Source organism: Dendrobates tinctorius, unplaced genomic scaffold (assembly GCF_039654945.1).
Source record: "Dendrobates tinctorius isolate UK_male_01 unplaced genomic scaffold, ASM3965494v1 ptg000062l, whole genome shotgun sequence".
Lineage (NCBI taxonomy): Eukaryota > Metazoa > Chordata > Amphibia > Anura > Dendrobatidae > Dendrobates > Dendrobates tinctorius.
Genome location: NW_027361730.1, coordinates 1,124,104 through 1,148,639, shown reverse-complemented (window position 1 = coordinate 1,148,639; position 24,536 = coordinate 1,124,104). Strand labels below are relative to the sequence as shown.

The 24,536-nt window shown below is 43.1% G+C and overlaps 1 protein-coding gene across 4 annotated transcripts in view; it reads left to right on the top strand.

The window, feature by feature from the left end:
• Positions 1-24,536, top strand: part of STRIP2 (striatin interacting protein 2) — a 134,891-nt gene that overhangs the window by 22,726 nt on the left and 87,629 nt on the right. For all 4 annotated transcript variants that reach the window (XM_073579194.1, XM_073579193.1, XM_073579192.1 and 1 more), the window contains exons 2-6: positions 6,153-6,222; positions 7,772-7,846; positions 13,694-13,828; positions 15,430-15,550; positions 19,649-19,717. In XM_073579194.1, coding sequence (XP_073435295.1) covers positions 6,153-6,222; positions 7,772-7,846; positions 13,694-13,828; positions 15,430-15,550; positions 19,649-19,717 — 470 coding nt within the window. The remainder of the gene's footprint in view (positions 1-6,152; positions 6,223-7,771; positions 7,847-13,693; positions 13,829-15,429; positions 15,551-19,648; positions 19,718-24,536) is intronic.

Here is a 24,536-nt window from a genome sequence, read left to right as displayed (position 1 = left end):
GTTGGAAAGAGGGTTAGGGTTGGAATTAGGGTTAGAATTAGGGTTAGCGTTGGAATTAGGGTTAGGCTTGTGGTTAGGGATGTTAGGGTTAGGGCTGTGGTTAGGGGTGTGTTGGGGTTAGGGCTGTGGTTAGGGGTGTGTTGGGGTTATGGTTAGAGTTAGAATTGAGGGGTTTCCACTGTTTAGGCACATTAGGGGGTCTCCAAACGCGACATGGTGCAACCATTGATTCCAGCCAATTTTGCGTTCAAAAAGTCAAACGGTGCACCCTCCCTTCCAAGCCCTGACATGTGCCCAAACAGTGGTTTACCCCAACATATGGGGTATCAGCGTACTCAGGAAAAATTGCACAACAACTTTTGGGGACTAATTTCCCGTGTTACCCTTGGGAAAATAAAAAATTGGGGGCTAAAAAATTATTTTTGTGGAAAAAAATTATTTTTTCATTTTCACGTCTCTGCATTATAAACTTCTGTGAAGCACTTGGGGGTTCAAAGTGCTCACAACACATCTTACATACGTTCCTTGGAAGGTCTAGTTTCCAAAATGGGGTCACTTGTGGGGGGTTTCCACTGTTTAGGCACATCAGGGGCTCTGCAAACGTAATTACGACCGCAGACTATTCCATCAAAGTCTGCATTTCAAAACGTCACTACTTCCATTCCGAGCCCTGACGTGTGCCCAAACAATGGTTCCCCCCCACATATGGGGTACCAGCATACTCAGGACAAACTGGACAACAACTTTTGGGGTCCAATTTCTCCTGTTACCCTTGTGAAAATAAAAAATTGCGAGCTAAAAAATCATTGAGGAAAAAATTTTTTTTTATTTTCATGGCTCTGCGTTATAATCTTCTGTGAAGCAATTGGGGGTTCAGTGTGCTCACTACACATCTAGGCAACTTCCTTATGGGGTATAGTTTCCAAAATGGGGTCACTTGTGGGGGGTTTCAACAGTTTAGGTACATCAAGGGCTCTGCAAATGTAACATGACGCCCACAGACCATGCCATCAAAGTCAGCATTTCAAAATGTCACTACTTCCCTTCCAAGCTCTGCCATGCGCCCAAACAGTGGTTCCCCCCCACATATGGGGTATCAGCGTACTCAGGACAAATTGTACAACCACTTTTGGGGTCCAATTCATCCTGTTACTGTTGTGAAAAAAAATTGCAGGCTAAAAATCTTTTTTTTTTTTTTGAGGAAAAAAAATTATTTTTTATTTTCACGGCTCTGCGTTATAAACTTCTGTGAAGCACTTGGGGTTCAAGGTGCTCACCACACATCTACATAAGTTCCTTGGGGGGTCTAGTTTCCAAAATGAGGTCACATGCCGGGGGTTTCTACTGTTTAGGCACACAGGGGCTCTGCAAATGTAACATGACACCCTCAGACCATGCCATCAAAGTCAGCATTTCAAAATGTCACTACCTCCCTGCTGAGCCCTGACGTGTGCCCAAACAGTGGTCCCCCCCACATATGGGGTACCAGTGTACTCAGGACTAACTGTACAACAACTTTTGGGGTCCAATTTATCCTGTTACCCCTGTGAAAATAAAAAATTGCGGACTAAAAATATTTTTTTTAAGAAAAAAAAATTTTTTTTATTTTCACGGCTCTGCGTTATAAACTTCTGTGAAGCACCTGGGGGTTCAAAGTGCTCACTATGCATCTAGATAAGTTCCTTAGGGGGTCTAGTTTCCATACTGGGGTCATTTGTGGGGGAGCTCCAAAGTTTAGGCACACAGGGGCTCTCCAAACACGACATGGTGTCCGCTAACGATTGGAGCTAATTTTCATTTCAAAAAGTCAAATGGCACTCCTTCCCTTCTGAGCCCTGCCGTGCTCCCAAACAGTGGTTCCCCCCCACATATGGGGTACCAGCGTACTCAGGACAAACTGGACAACAACTTTTGTGGTCCAATTTCTCCTGTTACCCTTGTGAAAATAAAAAATAGCGTGCTAAAAAATCTTTTTTGAGGAAAAAAAATGATTTTTTATTTTCACTGCTCTACGTTATAAACTTTTGTGAAGCACTTGGGGGTTCAAAGTGCTCCCTACACATCTAGATAAGTTCCTTAAGGGGTCTAGTTTCCAAAATGGTGTCACTTGTGGGGGAGCTCCAATGTTTAGGTACACAGGGGCTCTCCAAACGCGACATGGTGTCCGATAACGATTGGAGCGAATTTTCCATTCAAAAAGCCAAATAGCGCTCCTTCACTTACGGACGCTGCCGTGCGCCCAAAGAGTGGTTTATGACCACATATAAGGTATCTGTGCACTCAGGAGAAATTGCCCAACACATTTTAGGATCCATTTTATCCTGTTGCCCATGTGAAAATGAAAAAACTGAGACCAAAAGAAAATTTTTGTGAAAAAAAAGTACTTTTTTTTTTTTACCGATCAATTTGTGAAGCACCTGGGGGGTTCAAAGTGATCACTATGCATGTAGATAAGTTCCTTGGGGGGTCTAGTTTCCAAAATGGGGTCACTTGGGGGGAATCTCCAGTGCTTAGGCGCACAGCGACTCTCCAAACGCGACATGGCAAGCGCTAAATATTCCAGCATATTTTCCATTCAAAAAGTCAAATGTGCTCCTTCCCTTCCGAGCCCTGCCGTGCGCCCAAACAGTGGTTTATGACCACATATGAGGTATCAGTGTACTCAGGAGAAATTTCCCAACAAATTTTAGGATCCATTTTATCCTGTAGCCCATGTGAGAATGAAAAAAATTAATGATAAAAGAAAATTTGTGGTGCAAAAAATAAAATGTCCATTTTTTCCTTCCACGTTGCTTTAGTTCCTGTGAAGCACCTGAAGGGTTAATAATCTCCTAGAATATAGTTTTGAGTAGCTTGAGGGGTGCAGTTTTTAGAATGGTGTCACTTTTGGGTATTTTCTGCCATATAGACCCCTCAAAGTGACTTCAAATGTGAGGTGGTCCCTAAAAAAAATGGTTTTGTAAATATTGTTGTAAAAATGAGAAATCGCTGGTCAACTTTTAACCCTTATAACTTCCTAACAAAAAAAAAATTGTTTCCAAAATTGTGCTGATGTAAAGTAGACATGTGGGAAATGTTATTTAGTAACTATTTTGTGTCACATCACTCTCTGGTTTAACAGAATAAAAATTCAAAATTTGAAAATTGCGAAATTTTCAAAATTTTCGCCAAATTTCTGTTTTTTTCACAAATAAACGCAAAAATTATCGACCTAAGTTTACCACTAACATGAAGCCCAATATGTCACGAAAAAACAATCTCAGAATCGCTAAGATGCGTTGAAGTGTTCCAGAGTTATTACCTCATAAAGGGACACTGGTCAGAATTGCAAAAAATGGCCAGGTCATTAAGGTCAAAATAGGCTGGGTCATGAAGGGGTTAAAGAGAAAAAAAATGACCTTTTTTTTTTAATTTACCAAATGGCTGCAATGAAACTAAGAGTGAAAAATTTAAAGGGGTCTGAATACTTTACGTACCTACTGTATGTTAAACATGTTGGATTATAGGTTGAATTTGGTGCACTTAAAGGGGTTTTCTGGTCCAAACTTATAAGTCTGCAGTCACTCGGTGTGACTGCAGACTTATAAATCCCCCCAGCGCACGAACAGGGAGTGTGCTGGGGGATTTATACGTCTGCAGTCACGCAGAGTGACTGCAGACTTATCGGTTTGGACTGGACAACCCCTTTAAGTCTATCTTCAATTATGGAATATATGTATGCATTTATCTTTTTGAATTCTCCCCTGCCGTTTACTAATTTGCCCTGTGCCATCTGGAGGGCGTTGCTGGCCTTTGCCCAGCGCCTCCCTCTGGCCCTGAAATCGCATCCCCCACCACTCGTAGGATAACGCGTCCTACGTCGCCCACACAGTGCTGTAAAACTCATGCCTGCGCCGTTGACGCACAGGACTGCGGGGGGCGGACTTTGCATAGCTACTGCTGGCACATGTGCATTACAGGGCGGTAGTAGAGCAGAGCAAAGTGTATATAAAAACGGGCAAAGCCAGCTCACCGACGATCACCGCAGGTGCATGGAACTCCATCTTGATCAAACGCCGGAAAATTGCAGGAAAGGATCATGTTCCAGCTCCTTAAAAATGTCTTTTATCTTTATTAATCCATGTTAAAACGATACATGTGGTAAAGTGGGAAATTAACACAGGGAAATGAGCGACGCGTTTCGATCTGTAGTGATCTTTATCAAAGCTATGTCACTTATGGCGACTCAAACAGTATATAGCATGCATCAACCAATAAAAAAAATTCCTAAATGCCACCTGACATTTCAACAGGTCCTGGAAGATCAAAATTCATGTTATAAATGTAAATAAAATTAAAAACTTATTTCGTTACGTTTATTAAGACCATTGGGAAGTCTAGTGTTCAAGTTCTAGATCCAAAACGTCTCTCTGGTGAGGAGACGCTGTCTGACCTCTCCCCCACGCGGGGGGCTTACTGACATGCTCTATGCCACACACCTGAAAGCACAAAGTACTATGAGCATGGGGAGTTATAAAATGTCTCACTGCTGTGGAGATATTCCGATCGGAATTATAAGTACTTATGTCACAGGTGCTCTGAAATACGTGTCTTTAGCTTTCGTGATGTGCATCCTATGTAAGACAAATGGCAAGTGGTACAATTGATTTTGTACGCTACATTGGTTGAATTGCAGTTAATATACTGTTTTACATTGAACTGTACAGAATTGTCATAATTACTGAATGTTCTGGTGATGAGTGCATGTTTGCAAGTTCTACAATTATTTACACCACATTTAAAGATACCTTTGTCACCCGACCCGGTCGTCTTTCCTAGATTTAGATCTCCGGTGTAGGGAATACCACAGCTTGACATAAGTTAGACAAGCTGTCACATCTCGGCTCTGCCCACTTTGGTGACGCTTGGAGAAACTGGCAAGAAAATACCAAAAGTCACAAAACTTTGCAACTTTTCAAAGCAATTTACATGAATTAGGCTCTTTAGAGGGGAAGAGGGCCTGAACTCTAGGGCCACCTGTAGCAATCACAACATTAACCCTTTAAAGGGATTTGCCACATGACTTGGGTTGATTCTTACACTATGTGCAGACCTATGTTTTGGGGTGTTTCCCCTCATCAGTGCAAAGCGAGAGGTCTGATGTGGCTGGGTTAGGCCTGTTTCACACTTCAGTTTTTAGCATCAGTTAAAATCCGCCAAAATGGCGGAAAGCGGATCCGTTGCTGTACTGATGACAACGGATCCGTTTTTTAACGGATCCGATGTAGGATGAATTTGAGACAGAGAGAAATTTACGGCAGACTTCTTTGCCCCGGGCATGCGCACTATAAAATGCGGATCCTGCAGCAGAAAAAATGTTGTATGCTCCGTTCGGGCCTGTCGGCGGACGGCAAAAATTTGGCGGATCAGCAAAATAACGGATCCAATGGATGGCCAGCCGTCAAGATCCGCCGGTAATGCAACTCAATGGGGGGAAAAACGGATCCGCCAAGCAAAATGGCGGATCCGTTTTTTTTGCAAAACGGCGGATTTTGACGGATACTGACAAACAGAAGTGTGAAACAGGCCTTAGAGACCACTGGCTGAGGCTAGGTTTACCAGGTCCTGCAGAGTGGGAGGTGTTCTTTGGTTAATATATGAGGTCTATTCTCAGAATGCAGTTTATGTAATTGGGTTTCATTGTACAGTAGGACATTGCTCCTCTTTCTGGCTCAGTGCAGTAATCTGCGCATTCTTCCGTGTAACTGTACATGGATAGGTTTTGAGCAGCTGGTGACTCTCAGCTTATTTTTAGCTTTTGTACTGCGGTCTGTCACACACCCCACGCTGAAATTCTGGCCAGTTTAGGACGTGAGGTTATTAGAGGTTTTAAAGCCACAACACGTCAAGTAGTATGTATGCACACTACATGTAATGATGTCTAGTTCTGTAGGGTTTTTTATGCTTTTACTGCATTTTCTACTTTCCTTATTCAATTTTGCTCATTGCAGCTGTGGGTAGATTGCCTCTTGTAGAAAATCTAGAACAGTTCTCAAAGTGGGGACACATATAACTTTGTAATGGTCCCCGTACTTCTTTTTTGGGATCTGTTCTTGGTTTTCGCTAAATGTCAGTCGAGAAGGGATCTAACCTGTTACTGGTTTTGTTTGCAGGGTTCACCGGATTGTCCAAGTCTGGAGTTTGAGTATAATGACTCTGACCACTTTTCAGCAGAGTTATCAGGTAACTTCATGAAAATTGAGACAGCGGCAAGAGAAATTGGTTACTCAGGCCATAGACAGTACAAATGTGGGTCTGACCCGTGTCCTGAATATTTCACTATGAAACGATAGTTGTTAAAGGGGCATACATGAAAAGACATCGCTATGTTCATACAAGCATAAAAAAATTGTCCAGTTTTCATCAGTGAAAAAAAAGACAATTATTAATTTTAAAGTCCTCTATATGTATGGGTTTTTTTTTTATACATGAGCAATGAATACAATTTACAAGACTAAAATAGTCTCCTATGTGAAGAATTACAAGGAATCAGTAAATTTAGATACTACAGTGGCATAAAAAAAGTTTGGGCACCCCTGGTCAAAATTACTGTTATTGTGAACACTTAAGCACGTTGAAGATAAATTGATCTCTAAAAGCCTAAAGTTAAATATGACGTATTCCCTTTGTATTTTAGGCAAAAAAAAAATGTTAGTACCTAGTATCACAGCTTTTAAACGCTTTTCGTGTCCAGCCAAGAGTCTTTCAATTCTTGTTTGAGGGTTTGTCATCCTTTCTTCCCTGTAAAATTCTTCCAGTTCTGTGAGATGAGATTAGTAGGAGAATAAGAAGTACCGTAACAGGTGAATACAATAAAAACCTAAGTTTTTTTTTTTATATTATTATTAGAAAAGCATTAGTAAGAACGGGTAACAAGAGAAAAGTGACGCAATACAAAGACAAACAAATATAGCAGTGACACCCATCATATTTAAGAGAAATAGAACATTATCTGTGCTAAATAACAATGTATATAAAATGCGTGTATAGCAGGTACTATAAACAACTAAGGTCAGTCCCCAAATATGAGCAGAGGAGGTAAAAGCCATAGTGCAAATTAACCCATTTGTACAAACAAGTAGTACCAGGGGGCAGAGCTTACCAGAAGTGAAGAGATGACCCTGAGTCGGATGGCAGGACCCCAACATACGGTTCACGTGTTCCAAACACTGCTTTCTCAAATTCTGTGATATTCCTTGGTTGTCTTTCATGCACTGCTATTTTGAGTTCTAGCCACAGATTTTCAATGATGTTCAGATCAGGGGAATGTGAGGGCCATTGTAAAACCTTCAGCTTGCGCCTTTTCAGGTAGTCTATTGTGGATTTTGACGTGTGTTTAGGGTCATTATCCATTTGTAAAAGCCATCCTCTTTTCAACATCAGCTTTTTTACAGATGGTGTTATGTTTGCATCTATAATTTGTTTACATTTCATTGAATCCTTTCTTCCCCCTAAATGTCAAATGTTCCCTGTGCCATTGCCCGAAAGTACATAGCCTTAGCATGAGCGGTGGAATGCCGTAACACCAAGATTCTCTCCTAGTTAGTGGCCTTTCATTGTGACCGATAAGGGCAGTGATCCCTAGCGATGGACACCCAGGTGCCCTAATAGCCGGTGGTCTAAACAACCTCTTTTACTCATTGGCAGTTTTGGATAGTAAAAGCAGGCATCCTACATGTTGGGCTATATGTTGTATAAAAGGACTAACAGTACTGTCTTTCTCTTCTCATAGAACTCTACAGCTACACCGAGGAGCCAGAGCTAGTACTTAACCGCAGATGCTTTGAAGAAAGGTTTAGACTCCAAGGTAACTTTTGATTAGATGTTATTGGGAGCTTTCATGGTTTCTCACCCATATATCCACTTGTATATTTCTCGCTATGTCCGAGTGGGTCTGCCTGCCTAATATAGTATTTCCAGAATTAATAGAGGGATAGCGGTCTCTTGGGTGTATGCTAGTACAAAGCTTGCAAGTGTAGGATATGACTTGATCTATTGAATGATCACTAAAAAAATGTCTTATTGGGGGCGTGGCCTGGCGCGGATGTGAGAGGACGTGAGGCTGAGGAGCTCCACTGTCATTCTGAAGAATAATCCTTAATAGGCCGACATAACAGAGACCCGTGCACACTTACTGCTGTGGTGGGTGCCCGAGGGCCGAGTGGAGACACTGGGAGTGAAGAAGAGTGCGGAGATGGGGAGGAGGAGGCAGAAAGACGTCGGGGAGGACGGCAGTGTGGCTGCACAAGATGGCGCCGGGAGAGTGGAGGAGGCACAGAGACTGACTGAGAACTATGGCAGAAGGTCACAAATTATCCAGAAGCTGCAGCGCTTTGCAAGGGAAGATGAGGGGGGCACCGGAGAAGGTACTGTGCTGGAGGGAGAGAGAATGAGCAACGAAGCTGCAGGAGAGGCTGAAAGCAGGGAGGAGGGGGGAGGGGGAGTCACTGTCTCTGAGTGTGCATCTGAAGAGGAGGATAGTGAAGCTGACGAGGAGGGCCCTGAAGGGGAACCAACTTTAAAAGATGTCTTTCTGGTGGTATTGTTCTGTAAAAAAACACTGACTAAGTTGAGCAGCCGGGTTGATAATATTAAGGAAGAAATTATTGGAATTAAAGAGGCACTAAACAAGGCGGATGCTAGGATGGGTGCTGTGGAAGAGAGTGAGCACCACTGAGGACACTGTAAATAAAATGCAGAAAACTCAGAACCAGCACACGCAAAAGATTTCAGAAGTGCACTTAAAACAAGATGATCTAGAAAATAGATCTAGGAGAAACAATCTTAGATTTGTGGGATTCCCGGAAAAAGTAGAGGGTAACGACCCCACTGACTTTACTGAGCAATGGATCCTATCTAAAATTGGCAGAGACACACTCTCCAGGGTGTTTGCGGTAGAGAGAGCACACCGCGTTCCCCTGCGACCCCTCCCTCCGGGTAGTGCCCCCCGTACAATGTTGGCCAGGATACTTAACTGCAGAGATAGAGAGACTATCCTCCAGGAGGCTAGGAAGAAGGAGGACCTCATATTTAATGGACGCCGTATTGAAATATATCCGGACTATTCAGCAGAGGTTCAGAAAATGCAGATGAAATTTGGCGAGGTCAAGAGAGGAATGAGAGCGCTGGGAGTGAAGTACTCTGTTATATCCCGCCAAACTGAGAGTAGCAGCTTTGGGGTCTGTTCAGTTTTTTCCAACCCCAGAGGAGGCCGTCAAGTGGATGGAAATCAACCACTCCAAACTAAGGGCTGAGAAAGAAGGAAAAGGCTGAAGAAGAAGAATTTTTCGGACATTTTTTCTCTATTTTTGAATCTGTGCCCCGCGACGCCTGGGTACTCAGATCTATTTTTGGGTCGTAGATCCTGGGTTTTTTTTTTTTTTTTTATGTTTATTGAATTATCCATGTTAGAAAAAGTTATGTGGCCTATTGGGCATGTTTGTATGTGACGGTGGGAGCGATGTACGCCCAAGTGAAGGAGGTTCAGTGGCTATTCGAGGGCTCACAGTAGCTAGGTGCCAGTTGCACCCTCTCTCGTTGGAGAGAGAGAATCTGTTATACGGGGAAGGAGGGGAGAGGGGGGGCGGGGGGATATGTTGTGGGAGAGTTTTCATACTGCAATGTGATAAAGGGACTACAAGAGACCGACTACAACTGATGTTCATAAGACATAATGAGTGGTGATACAAGAATTCTAAGTTGGAATGTGAGGGGGGTTTCAGATCCAAGTAAAAGAGCGGCAGTCATGGCAGAAATTAGAAAGCACAATCCAGCTATTACGTGCTTACTAGAAACTCACTTGATTAAAGGAAAAGAAAAATGGCTAGAGAAAAAATGGATTACCCGGGCCTATCACTCTATGTATTCGGCCTACGCGAGGGGAGTCTCTGTACTGATACATTCTCATGCTCACTACGAGGAAATTGAATCTCACGTAGATAGGGATGTGCAGTTTGTTTCCCTGAGATGCCGAATTTCTGGTGTATGTGTGATCATAGTGGCACTTTATATTCCACCCCCATATTCGAAAAAGAAACTACAAGAGATTTTTGAGTGGACGGGGTGGGGAGGGGAATGTCCGGTGTTAATATTAGGGGACGTTAACAATGTCATGAACGAGTATTGGGATCGTGTGGGAATCGGGGGAATTAACCCCAGGAAGGATAGGATGACTCCATTCGGGACATATGTTAGTGAGATGGGTATGATAGACTTATGGAGAGTGCGGAATGAGGGGAACAAATGCTTTTCGTGTTATTCGTCCTCGTATCATGCCTTATCGCGCATAGACTTAGCATTAGGTAACAGGGGCATGGACGGAATAGTTGGGACGGTGGAATATTTACAGAGAGTTATCTCCGACCATAAGGCAATTGAAGTTAGTTTGAGAGTGGGAAAAAGGAGGAGAGTAGGGGGGACAATACATCCGGAATGGCTCAAATGTCTTAATATGGAAATTATTAAAAAAGATCTTATTGAATTCTTCCAATTAAGTGAAGGTTCTGCTGACTCACTTATAGTGTGGGATACCATGAAAGCATATTTAAGGGGACTATTCATACGAGATATTTCGAGACGTAAGACACAAACGAGACAGGTAAACCAAGAGACTACAGACAGATTGAGCAGGGCAGAGGAGGAAATGATACGTAGGCCCAGTATCGCCACTAAAAAGGCATTAAAAGAAGCACAAGAAGAAGTAAATAAGTTATATTTACAAGGGATAGACAAGAAAAGGGCATTCCAGAGAGCACTGTTCTATGACGAAGGGGAAAAGGTGGGACACTTACTGTCAGTGTTATCTGCGGCGCAGAAAGGGTCCATACAGATATATAAAATTGTCAAGGAGGATGGGGTAACTCATAAAGCCACCTCTGGGATATTGGAATGTTTCCAGGAATACTATGTAAAATTATATACCTCAGAATTGGGGGTTAGGGAACAAGAAATGGATAGATACTTACAAGAGATAGAGATACCTAAGTTAGATGATACTGATAAACAGAATCTGGAAGAATTATTTACTGTAGAGGAAGTGGAGAAGGCTATTCTGTCATTGGCAAATAATAGGTCACCTGGCTCTGATGGTATCCCGGGAGAAGCATATAAGGAACTAATAGAGGTCGTAGCACCTAAACTTAAGGAGGTATTTGAAGATGCAGCGGAGAGAGGGGCTTTGCCAAGGTCTATGAGGGAGGCCGTAATTGTGGTTATTCCTAAGGAGGGGAAAGATGCCTCATCCGTTGAATCCTATAGACCCATCTCGTTATTGACGTCAGACGTTAAAATATTAGCTAAAATGTTGGCGATAAGAATGTCTGGGGTTGTTCAAAAATTGATACATCCAGACCAATCGGGTTTTTTACAAAATAGATCTACCGCCATTAACCTACGTAGACTCTTTCTTAATATACAACTCCCGGCAGATAATGAAGGGGAAAGGGTGGTGGCCTCGCTGGATGCACGAAAGGCATTTAATAGGGTAGAGTGGAATTATCTATGGGCAGTATTGAAGTTAATGGGATTCGGACATAGATTTATTTCCTGGATTAAATTATTATACGTGGATCCAAAGGGGTACATTAGGATTAACGGGGAGACCTCGGAGTCGTTTGGGTTGTTCAGAGGAACTCGTCAGGGATGCCCCTTATCGCCGTTGCTATTTGCGGTGGCGATGGAGCCATTAGCGATTAAAATTCGTAACTCCACAGAAATACAGGGCTTCAGATATGGGAATCTGGAGGAAAAGATTTCCCTATATGCAGATGACATACTCCTTTTTCTGCAAGATGGGGGAGATTCGTTGACTAAGGTTATGGCCCTTATAGAAAGATTTGGATCCTTTTCCGGATTGAGAATTAATTGGGACAAATCATGTATCATGGGGATTGACCGGGAATTGGGATGTCCACATATAGGTGGGGTGGATGGACAGCTGAAAGTAGTTAATGAATTTAAATACCTCGGAATATGGGTATCAATGCCTATATCTAGATTTCTCGAATTAAACCTGGATCCTTTATTAGTTAAACTTAAAGCCAAGATGACAGCATGGTGTAAACTAGTATTGTCAATAGTAGGGAGGACGAACCTACTTAAAATGATAATGATGCCTCAGTTGGTGTATATTCTCCATAATACCCCGGTGTGGATCCCAAAGAGAAGATTTTATAAAATTAATACTATTTTTAGGGAACTAATTTGGGGGAAAAAACAAGCAAAATTTAAACTGGAAGTGCTCCAAAGGGGGAAGGAGGAAGGAGGGCTGGCGGCACCAAACCCATGGATATACTTTATAGCAACGCAAGGGCAGCACTTCAGAGGTTGGCAAGAGGAGGGAAATTTAAATGTTATGGGAAAAATTTTGGCCCAACTGACCAATAAAAAAATATTAATACAGAGTCTGGAGGCGGGATGCTTTGTGAGTCATGGAAAAGGACTACCTACTTTTAGATTAATGCATAAAATATGGCAAAATATTAAGAGTCTCAGAGGAATTGGGGAATTGACGACATACACGCCTATTTGGGATAATGCAAGCCTATCAGAACTGTGTAAATTGAAGGATTTTGGTGATTGGGAGAGGAAAGGATTGCAATATATGTGGCAGTTACTGGAGGGGACGGAAATCAAGCCATTTTCTGTATTAAAAGAGGAGTTTGGGCTCTCGAGCAGCGGGGAGTTTCGATACCTCGGTCTCAGGCATGCATTCCAGGCACAGAAACATATGACACATATGACGGTACAAAAAGATGTTGTGTTGGATTATGTGTGCGCGTCTGGGGGTACGAGGGGAGTTATTTCCACCATTTACCGGGACCTATTGTACTCCCACATGATTAGGTTTCCCCTAAAGGCAAAAGCTAAATGGGAGAGGGAAGTGGGACAGATAGAAGATGAAATATGGGACGCTATATTAGAATATATACCCAAACTTTCATTGAGTGAACCGGGTAGGATATCGCAGCTGTACATCATACATAGAATGTATAAAACCCCGGAACTTATGGAAAAAATGGGCCTGAGGGACAATGCGGAATGTCCAAGATGTAGAGTTGAGCCCGCGGGAATGTTACACATGCTCTGGTCCTGCCCAAGACTCTCTTCATATTGGGGGGAGGTTATTGAACAAATTGAGAAGATATACCAATGTGGAGTGGGAAGGGACCCCATAACGTGTGTGTTGGGGTATGTGGAGGAAGTGTCTGTGGGAAATGCATATAAGCCAATTATAGCAAAACTTTTATATGTTGCCCGTAAACTGATCGCACAAAAATGGATCGATGCCGAGCCCCCGACGGTTGGGGAATTTAGTGTACGAGTGAACAATGTAGTTCGGTTAGAAGAAAGAGTTTATAGACGACGACACAAAGAGGTGCATTTTGAAAAACTTTGGTCTAAGTGGTTGCAGTAGAGTCAACCTTATTGAGAATGTCTTATGGCAATTAGGCTGGGGGGGCGAGGGAGGAGGGGGGGCTTTCTTATGAGGGGGGTAACTCGAATGTCGTATATTTTTTTTTTTTTTGTATGTGTTCTGGATTTTGCATAGGCTTTTGCCTGCATGTAATGTAAACGGCATTTGAATATAATAAAAAATCTTTGGTTCAAAAAAAAAAAAAAAATGTCTTATTACTTTTGTCATAAACTCTTGCAGGAGCAGAGGCCAGATGGACATCTTTGGGTTCAGCACAGCACAGAACTCATGTCATGCGCCTCCTTGAAGAATTGGAGGTGGTGATCAGGGAGCAGCGACTCTCCGCTGCCAGAGCTGTTCTGTACTTGGCACAAGGTGAGCGCGACAAGCTGGTTCTTCTCCTAGCAGTGAATAGCACTTTACATGGCTCTTATCTTTCCTTTGCCTGCATTGTTGATCACTACAATAAGGGTCAAACCACGAGAATCAATCATTTCTTTAAAATCCATAAGACTACGGGACGACGCGTTGCATCACACTCAGTTCGCAGTTTTACGTTGCTACAGCTGTACTCCAATCTACTGTGACATAGTAACAAATGTTTCAAATGTTTTGGATTTTCTGTCATTGATCGCAAGTCAAACACCTCTCATTTTCCATACATATCCAAATATTCCAGGACATCTTACTTAAAAATAGAATCTTTATTGAGAAATCTTCATTAAAAATCCAAAGGCAGGATACAGGTTAAAAAACCATGGTGAAGACAGGCAATGCTGGAATATTTGGATCTTTGTACTTATGTCAGCTTGTGACATTTCTTAGCACCTTCATCAAAGAACTGCCTCCCACGTGACAAGTAAAAAAGGTGAGCTGAATATATTCGTTTTTGAACTCTCATTTTCCATAGTCTTCAATGCAAGTACATGTGATTGGGACTAACTTGAAGATTTATCTTCAATTTTTGGCCTTTTTTTTAATACATCAAAACTAGAGTTGAACGACTTTGGTCAGATCGGGTTTCGTGAAACCCAAATTAAACAAAATTTGAGTCGGATGAAACTGGTCCGACTAAGGCAAAAAAAAAGTCGGAGTTTCGTCCGAAACCCGACCCCAATGCAAGTCAATGGGAAATAAAAGTCGGCATTGAGCGAATGACATTCATCCACTCAATGCCGACTTTTATTCCCTATTGACTTGCATTGGGGTCGGGTTTCGGACAAAACTCAGACTTTTTTTTTACCCTAGTCGGGCCAGTTTTATCTGCAACAAATTTTGTTTCAGTCGGGTTTCACGAAACCCGATCCGACCAAAGTCGCTCAACTCTAATCAAAACGCCAGATCTAAAATAGTCACACAACAGCAAGTTGCACAGGCTGCCCACTGCTCAAAGCTCCTACATGGGTCACTTAACGCAAGATTATCTAGAGGGTTGCCCCACTCCACCAATGCATGTCTGACATTTGTAATAGGAAGGTATATAATGTATACTAAGCTTGGCCCCTAAATCCTTTCTCTATGTAGAGTGAAATCAGGAATGTTTATATGCCCCTTAGATAGATAAGGTCAGATAGCCTTGAGGATCGATAGTTTTGTGATTTATTGATACATTTATGTTGTTGATTGCATATTAGTCATGCATTTATGGGTAATGATTATTGGTGCTGTATAAATCTGTCTTAGATGAAGCCCTGGGATTCTTCATTCTGTTGAATAGTGTTTTTGTATTCTGGTGACCCTTCTATGTTTATTATAAATCTTGTCTTCTCTTTTGTATTGACCAAAATGTTACCTTTTCATATGTTTACAACCTGGCTCCTTTTTATATATGCAAAATGAGCTTTATTTAAAAGTAATACCTAAAACCTTATGTTTGTAGGTTTTCCCTTTGCAGGGCATCTTTGTTCCCCAGGGATCTCGTTCCTAATGAAGTAGTAAGCTCAGTGGCTGACATCTATAATATGTTTCCTGACCAGGTGTCTACAGAGAGTGTGAAACTGAATCGGATGTTCTCCGCTGGTCCCGCTACAACTGCTTCCTTCTCTACCAGATGGGAACCTTCGCTGTCTTCCTGGAATTGCTGAACATGGAGATTGCGTACGTTTATTGGAGATCTTTTATGAAGCATGTACTGTTGAAAACACCTGGATTGTATGAATAATTGACAGTAGCCATCAATGTAATCCCTGGCTTCTAGATTCCCAGTTAAATTAGCATAGGGTATTGTGTGTTTATGTATATATAGAAATCTTTTATAGGAGTTTGAGCTATTTTTCTGATATAGCGCTCCAGTTACGTCCCTTCACTTATCCATAGGGTTAAATGGTAAAGTTACCAGTCTGCAGCCACCACTAGGGGAAGCTTACTCTATATGGGTTTCCTTTGAATGCCTTTATAGAAATGTCTTTAACTATTCTTTTCTGAAAACATCACCTCACTTGTCCTAGTTAAGGTGTTCTCACTTTCTTGAAGAGGAGTGCATCGTTGTCCAGCCTCTAGGCTTCCTGCTTGCCATGGTGGATTGTGCTCCTGATGATTGACATCAGTACTTTGTAGAGCCTCCTTTTGCAGCAATTACAGCTGCAAGTCGCTTTGGATAAATCTCTATGAGCTTTCCACATCTTGCCACTAGGATTTTGTCCAGCAAAATTGCTCCAGCTCATTCAAGTTCCTCTGGTGAACAGCAATGTTAAAGTCTGACCTCAGATTCGCAATTGGATTAAGGCTAGCTTCACACTAGCGTTTTGGGCCGTAGCGCACGGCCGCCGCTAAGCCCCGCCCCTGCCCGCCCCCTCCGGTCATCTCCGCCTAGTATCGCACACGGCTGCATGCGATCTGCACACCCTATCTTTAGCATAGGGTGCGCTGACCGTGCGCTAGTAGAATTTTGCGTGCGCTGCGCCCTTTTGACAGTGTGCCGGTGTGCGCCGAACACACCATGTTGCATTTTGGTACGCTCGGAGCACCGTCAAAAGGGTGCAGCGCACGCAAAATTCTACTAGCGCACGGTCTGTGCACCCTATTCTAAAGATAAGGTGTGCAGATTGCATGCAGCCGTGTGCGATACTAGAAGGAGAGGACCGGAGGGGGCGGCGCGCAAGGGACGGGGCTTAGCGGCGGCCATGCGCTGCGGCCCAAAACGCTAGTGTGAAACTAGCCTAAGGTCTGGGCTTTGCCAAGGCCACTCCAAAACATTTCCCCATAAACCACTCAAGTATTGTTTTAGCAGTATGCTTTGGGTCATTGTCTTGTTGGAAGGTGAACCTCCATCCCAGTCTCAAATCACTGACTGAATGGAACTGGTTTAGCTCAAGAATATCCCTGTATATAGCACCGTCAATATTCCCATCGATTCTGATCATACGCACGTGCCAATTTTTAGTTATTTGAACAAAGATTTAATTTATGCCCATTTTTTTCCACTACACTTAACCAACTTGCACTATTTGGTGCTGATACATCACACACAAATTTGATTTAAAAACCAGTTAAACATCGGTTGTATTGTAGCAGAATGGGGGTGAAAATTTTCGCAAGCCACTGTAAGTACAGAACACCTCAGTTACACTGCAGAAGCTGCCAGTAAAGGGCTCTAAATGGTGATAAAAAAATGTTTAAAGGGAACCTGTCTCCAGGTTTCGCCGATAAGAGTTACGGTCACCACCTTTCAGGACTTATACACTGCATTCTATAATGCTGTATATAAGACCCTAACCCAACCTAGAAGAGAAGAAAAATAACTTTATTATACTCCCCTGCAGGGCGGTCCGAGGGGTGTCGCTCTTCTTGGTCCGGCACCTCCCATCTTCTTGCGATGCCGTCTTCCTTCTTGATTCTTGTGGATGACGTGTCCCCTGCATCATCCACACAGGCTCCCCAGCATTGCGCTTCTGCGCAGGTGTACTTATCTGCCCTGTTAAGGGTAGAGCAAAGTCCTGCAGTGCGCAGGCATCGGGAAAGGCCAGAGTGGCCCAGCAACAGGAGTGTGATACCAAGGAGGCTGAGTGGATGATGCAGGGAGGTGTCATCCACATGAAGCAAGAAGGAGGACGGCGATTTGTAAGCAGATGAGAGGTGCCGGATCAAGAAGAGCGACACCCCTTGGACTGGACCACCCCGCAGGTTAGTATAATAAATCTTATTTTTCAGTTCTTCCAGGTTTGGTTGGGGGCAGATATACAACATTATAGAATGCTGTAGATAAGCCCTGAAACGCAGCGGCCGTAACTCCTATCGGACAAAACTGCTGACAGGTGCACTTTAATGCAAACATAATGGAGCAAAATTTTACTAAATGACAAAAGTCCTTGTGTTTACAAGCATGATCCAACAATATGATTTTTAAAACTGAATTACCGTATGCAGCGGTGGTTGGAAACCTAGGAAACAAGGACTAGACAAAAAAAATAAAAAATGACTCCGTTGTTAGGCAAGTTGTAAAGATAATTTGTTTTTACAAGGACTTTGTATCTTTTCCTATATAAGAATACTAGCTGAAGAGCCTGGCGCTGCCCGGGCATAGTAACTAACTGTGGTTAGTTATAGCAAATTATAATTATCCTCCATCCCATAGTCCCGTGCCCATATACCCATCATACATATCCTCCATCCCATAGTCCCGTGCCCATATACCCATCACACATCCTCCATCCCATAGTCCCGTGCCCATATACCCATCACACATCCTCCATCCCATAGGCCCGTGCCCATATACCCATCATACATATCCTCCATCCCATAGTCGAGTGCCCGTATACCCATCACACATCCTCCATCCCATAGTCTCATGCCCATATACCCATCACACATCCTCCATCCCATAGTCCCATGCCCATATACCCATCATACATATTCGCCATCCCATAGTCGAGTGCCCATATACCCATCACACATCCTTCATCTCATAGTCCCATGCCCATATACCCATCATACATATCCTCCATCCCATAGTCCCATGCCAATATACCCATCATACATATCCTCCATCCCATAGTCCAGTGCCCATATACCCATCATACATATCCTCCATCCCATAGTCCCGTGCCCATATACCCATCATACATATCCTCCATCCCATAGTCCCGTGCCCATATACCCATCATACATATCCACCATCCCATAGGCCCGTGCCCATATACCATCATACATATCCTCCATCCCATAGTCGAGTGTCCATATACCCATCATACATATCCTCCATCCCATAGTAGAGTGCCCATATACCATCACACACCCTCCATCCCATAGTCCCGAGCCCATATACCAATCATACATATCCTCCATCCCATAGTCCCGTGCCCATATACCCATCATACATATCCTCCATCCCATAGTCCCATGCCCATATACCCATCACACATCCTCCATCCCATAGTCCCATGCCCATATACCCACCATACATATTCTCCATCCCATAGTCGAGTGCCCATATACCCATCACACATCCTTCATCTCATAGTCCCATGCCCATATACCCATCTTACATATCCTCCATCCCATAGTCCCGTGCCCATATACCCATTATACATATCCGCCATCCCATAGTCCTGTGCCCATATACCAGTCATACATATCCTCCATCCCATAGTCCAGTGCCCATATACCCATCACACATCCTCCATCCCATAGTCAACCATTATGACATCATAATGACAGCGGGGCTTGCAACCTATGATGACATCAGCGTCGCCATGGCAACCATTATGATATCATTGAGGGGCGGGGCTTGATACACACTTTTTCCCCATTATGTAGATAGGGGCAAAATTGTTTGGTGAATTGGAACGCGCGGGGTTAAAATTTCGCCTCACAACATAGCCTAGGACACTCTTGGGGTCCAGACGTGTGACTGTGCCAAATTTTGTGGCTGTAGCTGCGACGGTGCAGATGCCAATCCCGGACATACACACATACATACATACACACACACTTGAGCTTTATATATTAGATGGGAACAACCCTTTATTGAGGATCTGCAGTATTCAGCACCTTGAGAGTTAATGGTGCTATAATATAAATACTAATAGTTTTAGCTATAGCAACCATTGATGTCACTCCTCTTGTAGTCTGCATTTAGAAAACATTGTAATCGGATTCGTCATTTTAAGCAACACTTTTTTTTATCTTTCTTTATAGCTTATTTCCATCTGGTTTTCTTATTCCCATTAATATCGTATCATTTCCTTTTGGTTTCAGGAACAGCCAGGCCTGCAGTAAGGCTCTGAGGAAACCGGCTCTATCATTAGCAGACAGCACTGAGCTCAGGTACAATATACCATACTCCTTTTGTTTCATGGGTTGTATCCTGAGACATTACGGTATATCCCAATGACATGCCATAAGTGTCTGATAGATCAGTGTCCCCTAAAGGAACGAGGGAGCGGGAGAACCTTGTTTCGTGAGGCAAGCTATTTAAGTTCACCATATCGTAGAAGTCTTCTATTTAAAGGTAACCGATCTGCTGAAGTGCCATAAGTAAGGGGTGAAGACAGGGCACCAGGTCAGGGTCCAACTTGATGCCACACATTATAATCAAAATATGGGATACTTTATAGGTGGCCAAGTGACTCCTCCACATGATGGAACACAACAATCCCTAAAATAAATATTATCAAATGGTGTAATCACCAACGTATCTGAGGGAATCCAATTCAGGCATTGTAAACTGACACCTGAATCCTATCTACGATAAAACGGGAAACAAAAGGGAAGGCCACCAGCAAATGAATACACTTTGATTGGTGTATCAATACAAATGTATACAGGCATGTAAATGCAACTGCAGCCATATAGGAAAACCCAAAGTGCTACATATGGTCTAGTGATGGCCTTACCAATAAATGTATAGAAGAAGGTGCTGAAGATAACCCATATTTAGTAGAGGGGGGGAAAGCCCTCAAAATAATACTTATGTCTACCAGAGAGTGAAACGCTATAAGGGGTTTCCACTGTTTAGGCTAGGATAACATTAGCGTTTCTGTGCACAGCGCATCATCTGCATGCGCAAACACATGTTTACGCAGTGTTTTTCATCTGCATCATATTACGGCAAAAAACCGCTGAGTGTGCATGCGTTTATATGCGTTTTTGCATGCGTTTGCGTTGTTTTCCAGTAGAGTTTCCTTGACATCAGACACCCAATTGGTGAGTCTCATGGGATTTCTATATATAGACACACTGCACAGATGAAATCCTCGTCTTTTGCTGCTGTATCCAGCTGCAAGATGGATCTTAGCGTGGCGAGCTTCCTTAGTAATCTTGATTTGGCATTGAAATTGGCTCTTGCCTTTGCTGTGGCTTGTGAAGAAGAAAGAAGAAGAGAAAGAGAAGACATCGTCGTCGCAATTGGGAACACCCCATCGTTGATCCGTGGAGCCTACCACTCCTTGTACACAGAGCTGCGTGAAAACCCTGAAAAGTTTTTCGAGTACACAAGAATGTCGGAACAGAGCTTCGATGACTTGCTGCAACGTGTCCAAGGATCCATCACCAGGTAGGACACACAACTACATCGAGCAATTCCTGCCGAGGAACGTCTGTTGGTGACCCTGAGGTACGTAATTTTGAAAAACAAACATGTCGTTAGTATTATTGTTAGAAAAGCCATGTTCAGCAGATTCCTGGCTGCTGGAGAGACCTTATCATCTCTACGTTTTCAATTCCGGATTGAAGTGTCCACCCTTTCTGGGATTGTTGGAGACACCTGCTGTGCTTTATGTGACGTTCTGCATGAAGAATTCCTCCCCCCTAGCCCACAACTGAACTGTGGCTGGAAAATGCTGCAGAATTCAAGGAAAATTGTAATTTTCCAAACTGGGGGCTGTGGATGGCAAACACTTTCGGATTATGAAACCTGCTGGAAGTGGATCCGAGTATTTCAATTACAAAAAATACTTTTCCATTGTTCTCATGGCGATTGCAGATGCTGAATGTCGGATTTGTTGATGGCTGGCTTGGACGAGGAAATGACTCCCAGACTTTCAAAAACTCTGACATGGGCCAACGTTTGTATGGTAATGATATAAATTTTCCACAGCCATGACCTCTTCCGAACACTGAAGGCCTGCCAATGCCGTTTGTTGTGGTTGGGGATGAGGCCTTTCAAATCTGTGCCAACCTCATAAAACCATACTCAGGTCAGAAATTGAATCACACCAAAAGGGCACGAAGAACTGTGGAGTGTGCCTTTGATGTGCTGGCATCTAAATGGTGCATTTTGGGAACACCAATCAATCTAAAAGCTGAAACAATTGATGATGTGGTTAGAGTGTGTGTTGTTATGCACAATTACATCCTGGCAAAAGAGCGACAACCACTTGATGAACCTGTTGCTAGCACTTTGCAGGATTACTGTGATCACCCTCCGAGAACTACAGTGGAAGTTGCTCAGATGAGGGATAAGTTTGCTGCTTACTTTGTTTCGGATATTGGACGTGTGGCATGACAAGACGATAAGGTTTAATACACTTGTAAGTAAGTGTACCTGTAATGTTTGCTGACTTTAATAATAATAAAACACCTCCAGTGAAACACCCGTTACTACTTCACTTAATAATACAATACACACACACGTGTGTGTTTTCACATAAAGAGACAAAACACAGGGATTGTGCAAACAAAATAAAAATTTTATTTGCCAACAACAAACTGTTTATTTTCCATTAATCAACAATTGGATTTATGTTCGGGGTCTGTCTTATGGTGAGATATTATGGACCTTGGGGGTGTTGAGCTGTGATGATTGGGTGGTAGATGATGATGAAGGGGTTACAGGGGAAGGGGCAATAAATTGCAGGATTGGCTCATGGATGGGACTGGACACATTGTGAGTAGATGACACATTAGCAGTAGAATCTTGGGAAGGGATAGACAAATTGGAAGGGAGAGACACAAGGGAAGGTAGTGACATATTTGACAACAGAGACACATTGGGAGGTGAGGGTGGAGGTGGTGGGTCCAATTGTGGCCAACATTTTTTGCTCCGGGTCTTCATTTTCCTGTGCTGAGCAGAGTCACTAGTGGGAGTCTGTTTTTTGTAGGTACCTCTGCATTTCTTGTTTGGCTGAGCTTGGGTACTGTAGGAACAGTCCTAATGTCCAGCGGTGGTGGTGGTGGATAGGTCACTTGCGCTGTCATCGGTTGTTGAGCAGACTGGTATCTAAGTCCTTGAAAGGTGCTGGAGGATTCTGCCACTGCTGCTGAGCTGTCCCTTGTTGACCTGTAGGAAACTAAGTTTGTTCCTGCTGCTAATATCGGGACTGCTGCAATTCCTGGCTGTAAGCAGCCTGGCAGACCTGCATCACGTTCAGCTGGAGATCAGGCGGTAGGTTTTCCGACTCGCACTGCTCTATTGATGAAAAAAATGTTGCGCCAGTCTCTGAAGGTCGGCTTACAGGTGGTCAATGTGTCTGTGGACTTCCTGGAAAAGTGTGTTCACCTGAGTGAACCCACTAATCCATTCTTTTTAAAACTGCCTTCAGCTCATCCCGGAAGATCGAGCCTAAGTGGAGAAACTTGGGCATGACTGGCCTCTCCCAGGCCCTCTGCCGCTGTTGAGAAGACCCAACAAAACCAGTGACAGAGGGCTGGGAGAGGGGAAAACCAGATGGACTGGCTGCCTGTTCCCCAGCCTGTGAAGCCTGCCTGGTTGCTTCATCGCTGGTGGATGATTAGGCTTGGACCTGTTCGTTGGCTGGTCGATGAGGGGCCGCTCCAACTGAGGACGATCCAGGTTGTGTTGTGCTGCACCAGGTTCTGTGTGGAAAATAAATGAAAAACATTAGTAAAAAAAATTATATTGTTTATATATTAGTAAGACAACGCAAAAGATACTCACGTTCGCTGACCAACCGCAGGCCTCAGAAACGAAAGTAGATGACGGTATTTATATTTTCTGAGCGTTGGAGCAGCACCACTTTGAACCCGAATCTCCTCTCTCATGTCCTTATTGAAGCGATCCTTCATAGAACGCCAACAGATTTTTATTCTCTTCACTGTGAAGGGGTAAAGAAAGGAAAACATTAATTGTAATGAATGCACCTACATTACCAGGTACCACATTGCAATACTTACGAAAATTCTTTCTGGCATCTGTCGTGGCACGGTCCCAATCAGCCAGCAGTGATTTTGCCACTTCTTCCCAAAGTCGTCAAATCAATGCGGAGTCTGAATGATTACGATCACGAGGGTCCCACAACCAGGGCTGTAGAGTCGGAGTCGTGGAGTCGGAGTCGGACTTGGTGCTCATTTTGGTGGAGTCGGAGTTGGAGTCGGTATAAAATGGACCGACTCCGACTCCTAAAATATATAATAAATTGGGTACAGTAATTCAATGCAGGATTTGCTGAATATTTTTTCATAGGAGTTTGGGAAAGTTATGAAATGTCCTATAAATGGCTGTTATATTCCTGATCTAAGGCTACATTCACACACAGCGTTTTTCCTGTGTTTTTTGAGGATACGTTTTTCAGCTGCAAAAGCTGATCATCTTTTTAAAAAACTGCATCACCTGAAAGGTTTTTGAGCTCATAGATAATGTTTTCAATAGCAAAAGCAGATTAGAAATCTGCTCTATCTATCCATATCTGTCTATCCATATGGTATCTGTACCAAAAAGAATGAAAACCGGGTAGTACCCCAATATATATTCTGTTCTATCTAAATATCTTGATTATTGGATCATAAAAATGATTAAATGTCTGAGGTTCACATTGTACTACAATACATTTTTCACTTAAATATAAGCAATATGTGTCGGAGTCGTGGAGTCGGAGTTGGAGTCGGAGTCGGTGTAAGGGAAATTGAGGAGTCGGAGTCGCAGGTTTGGCTTACCGACTCCACAGCCCTGCCCACAACGCTGCTCGCTCTTGCACAGATTGATAACGACCAACTTATTAAATCTCTGGTTTGCCTTCCTCACATTGTGGAACCTATAGATCAAATAAGAAAAAGAATTGGTAAGTAAAACTGAAAACAAATTCAATTACAACTCTGATAATGAAAAGACCACTTACACCCCGTGTTTTCTCATCAGGTACATTTCCACTCGACTGCTGCTTCTCTTCTGCATTGGAAGGTACCTGTA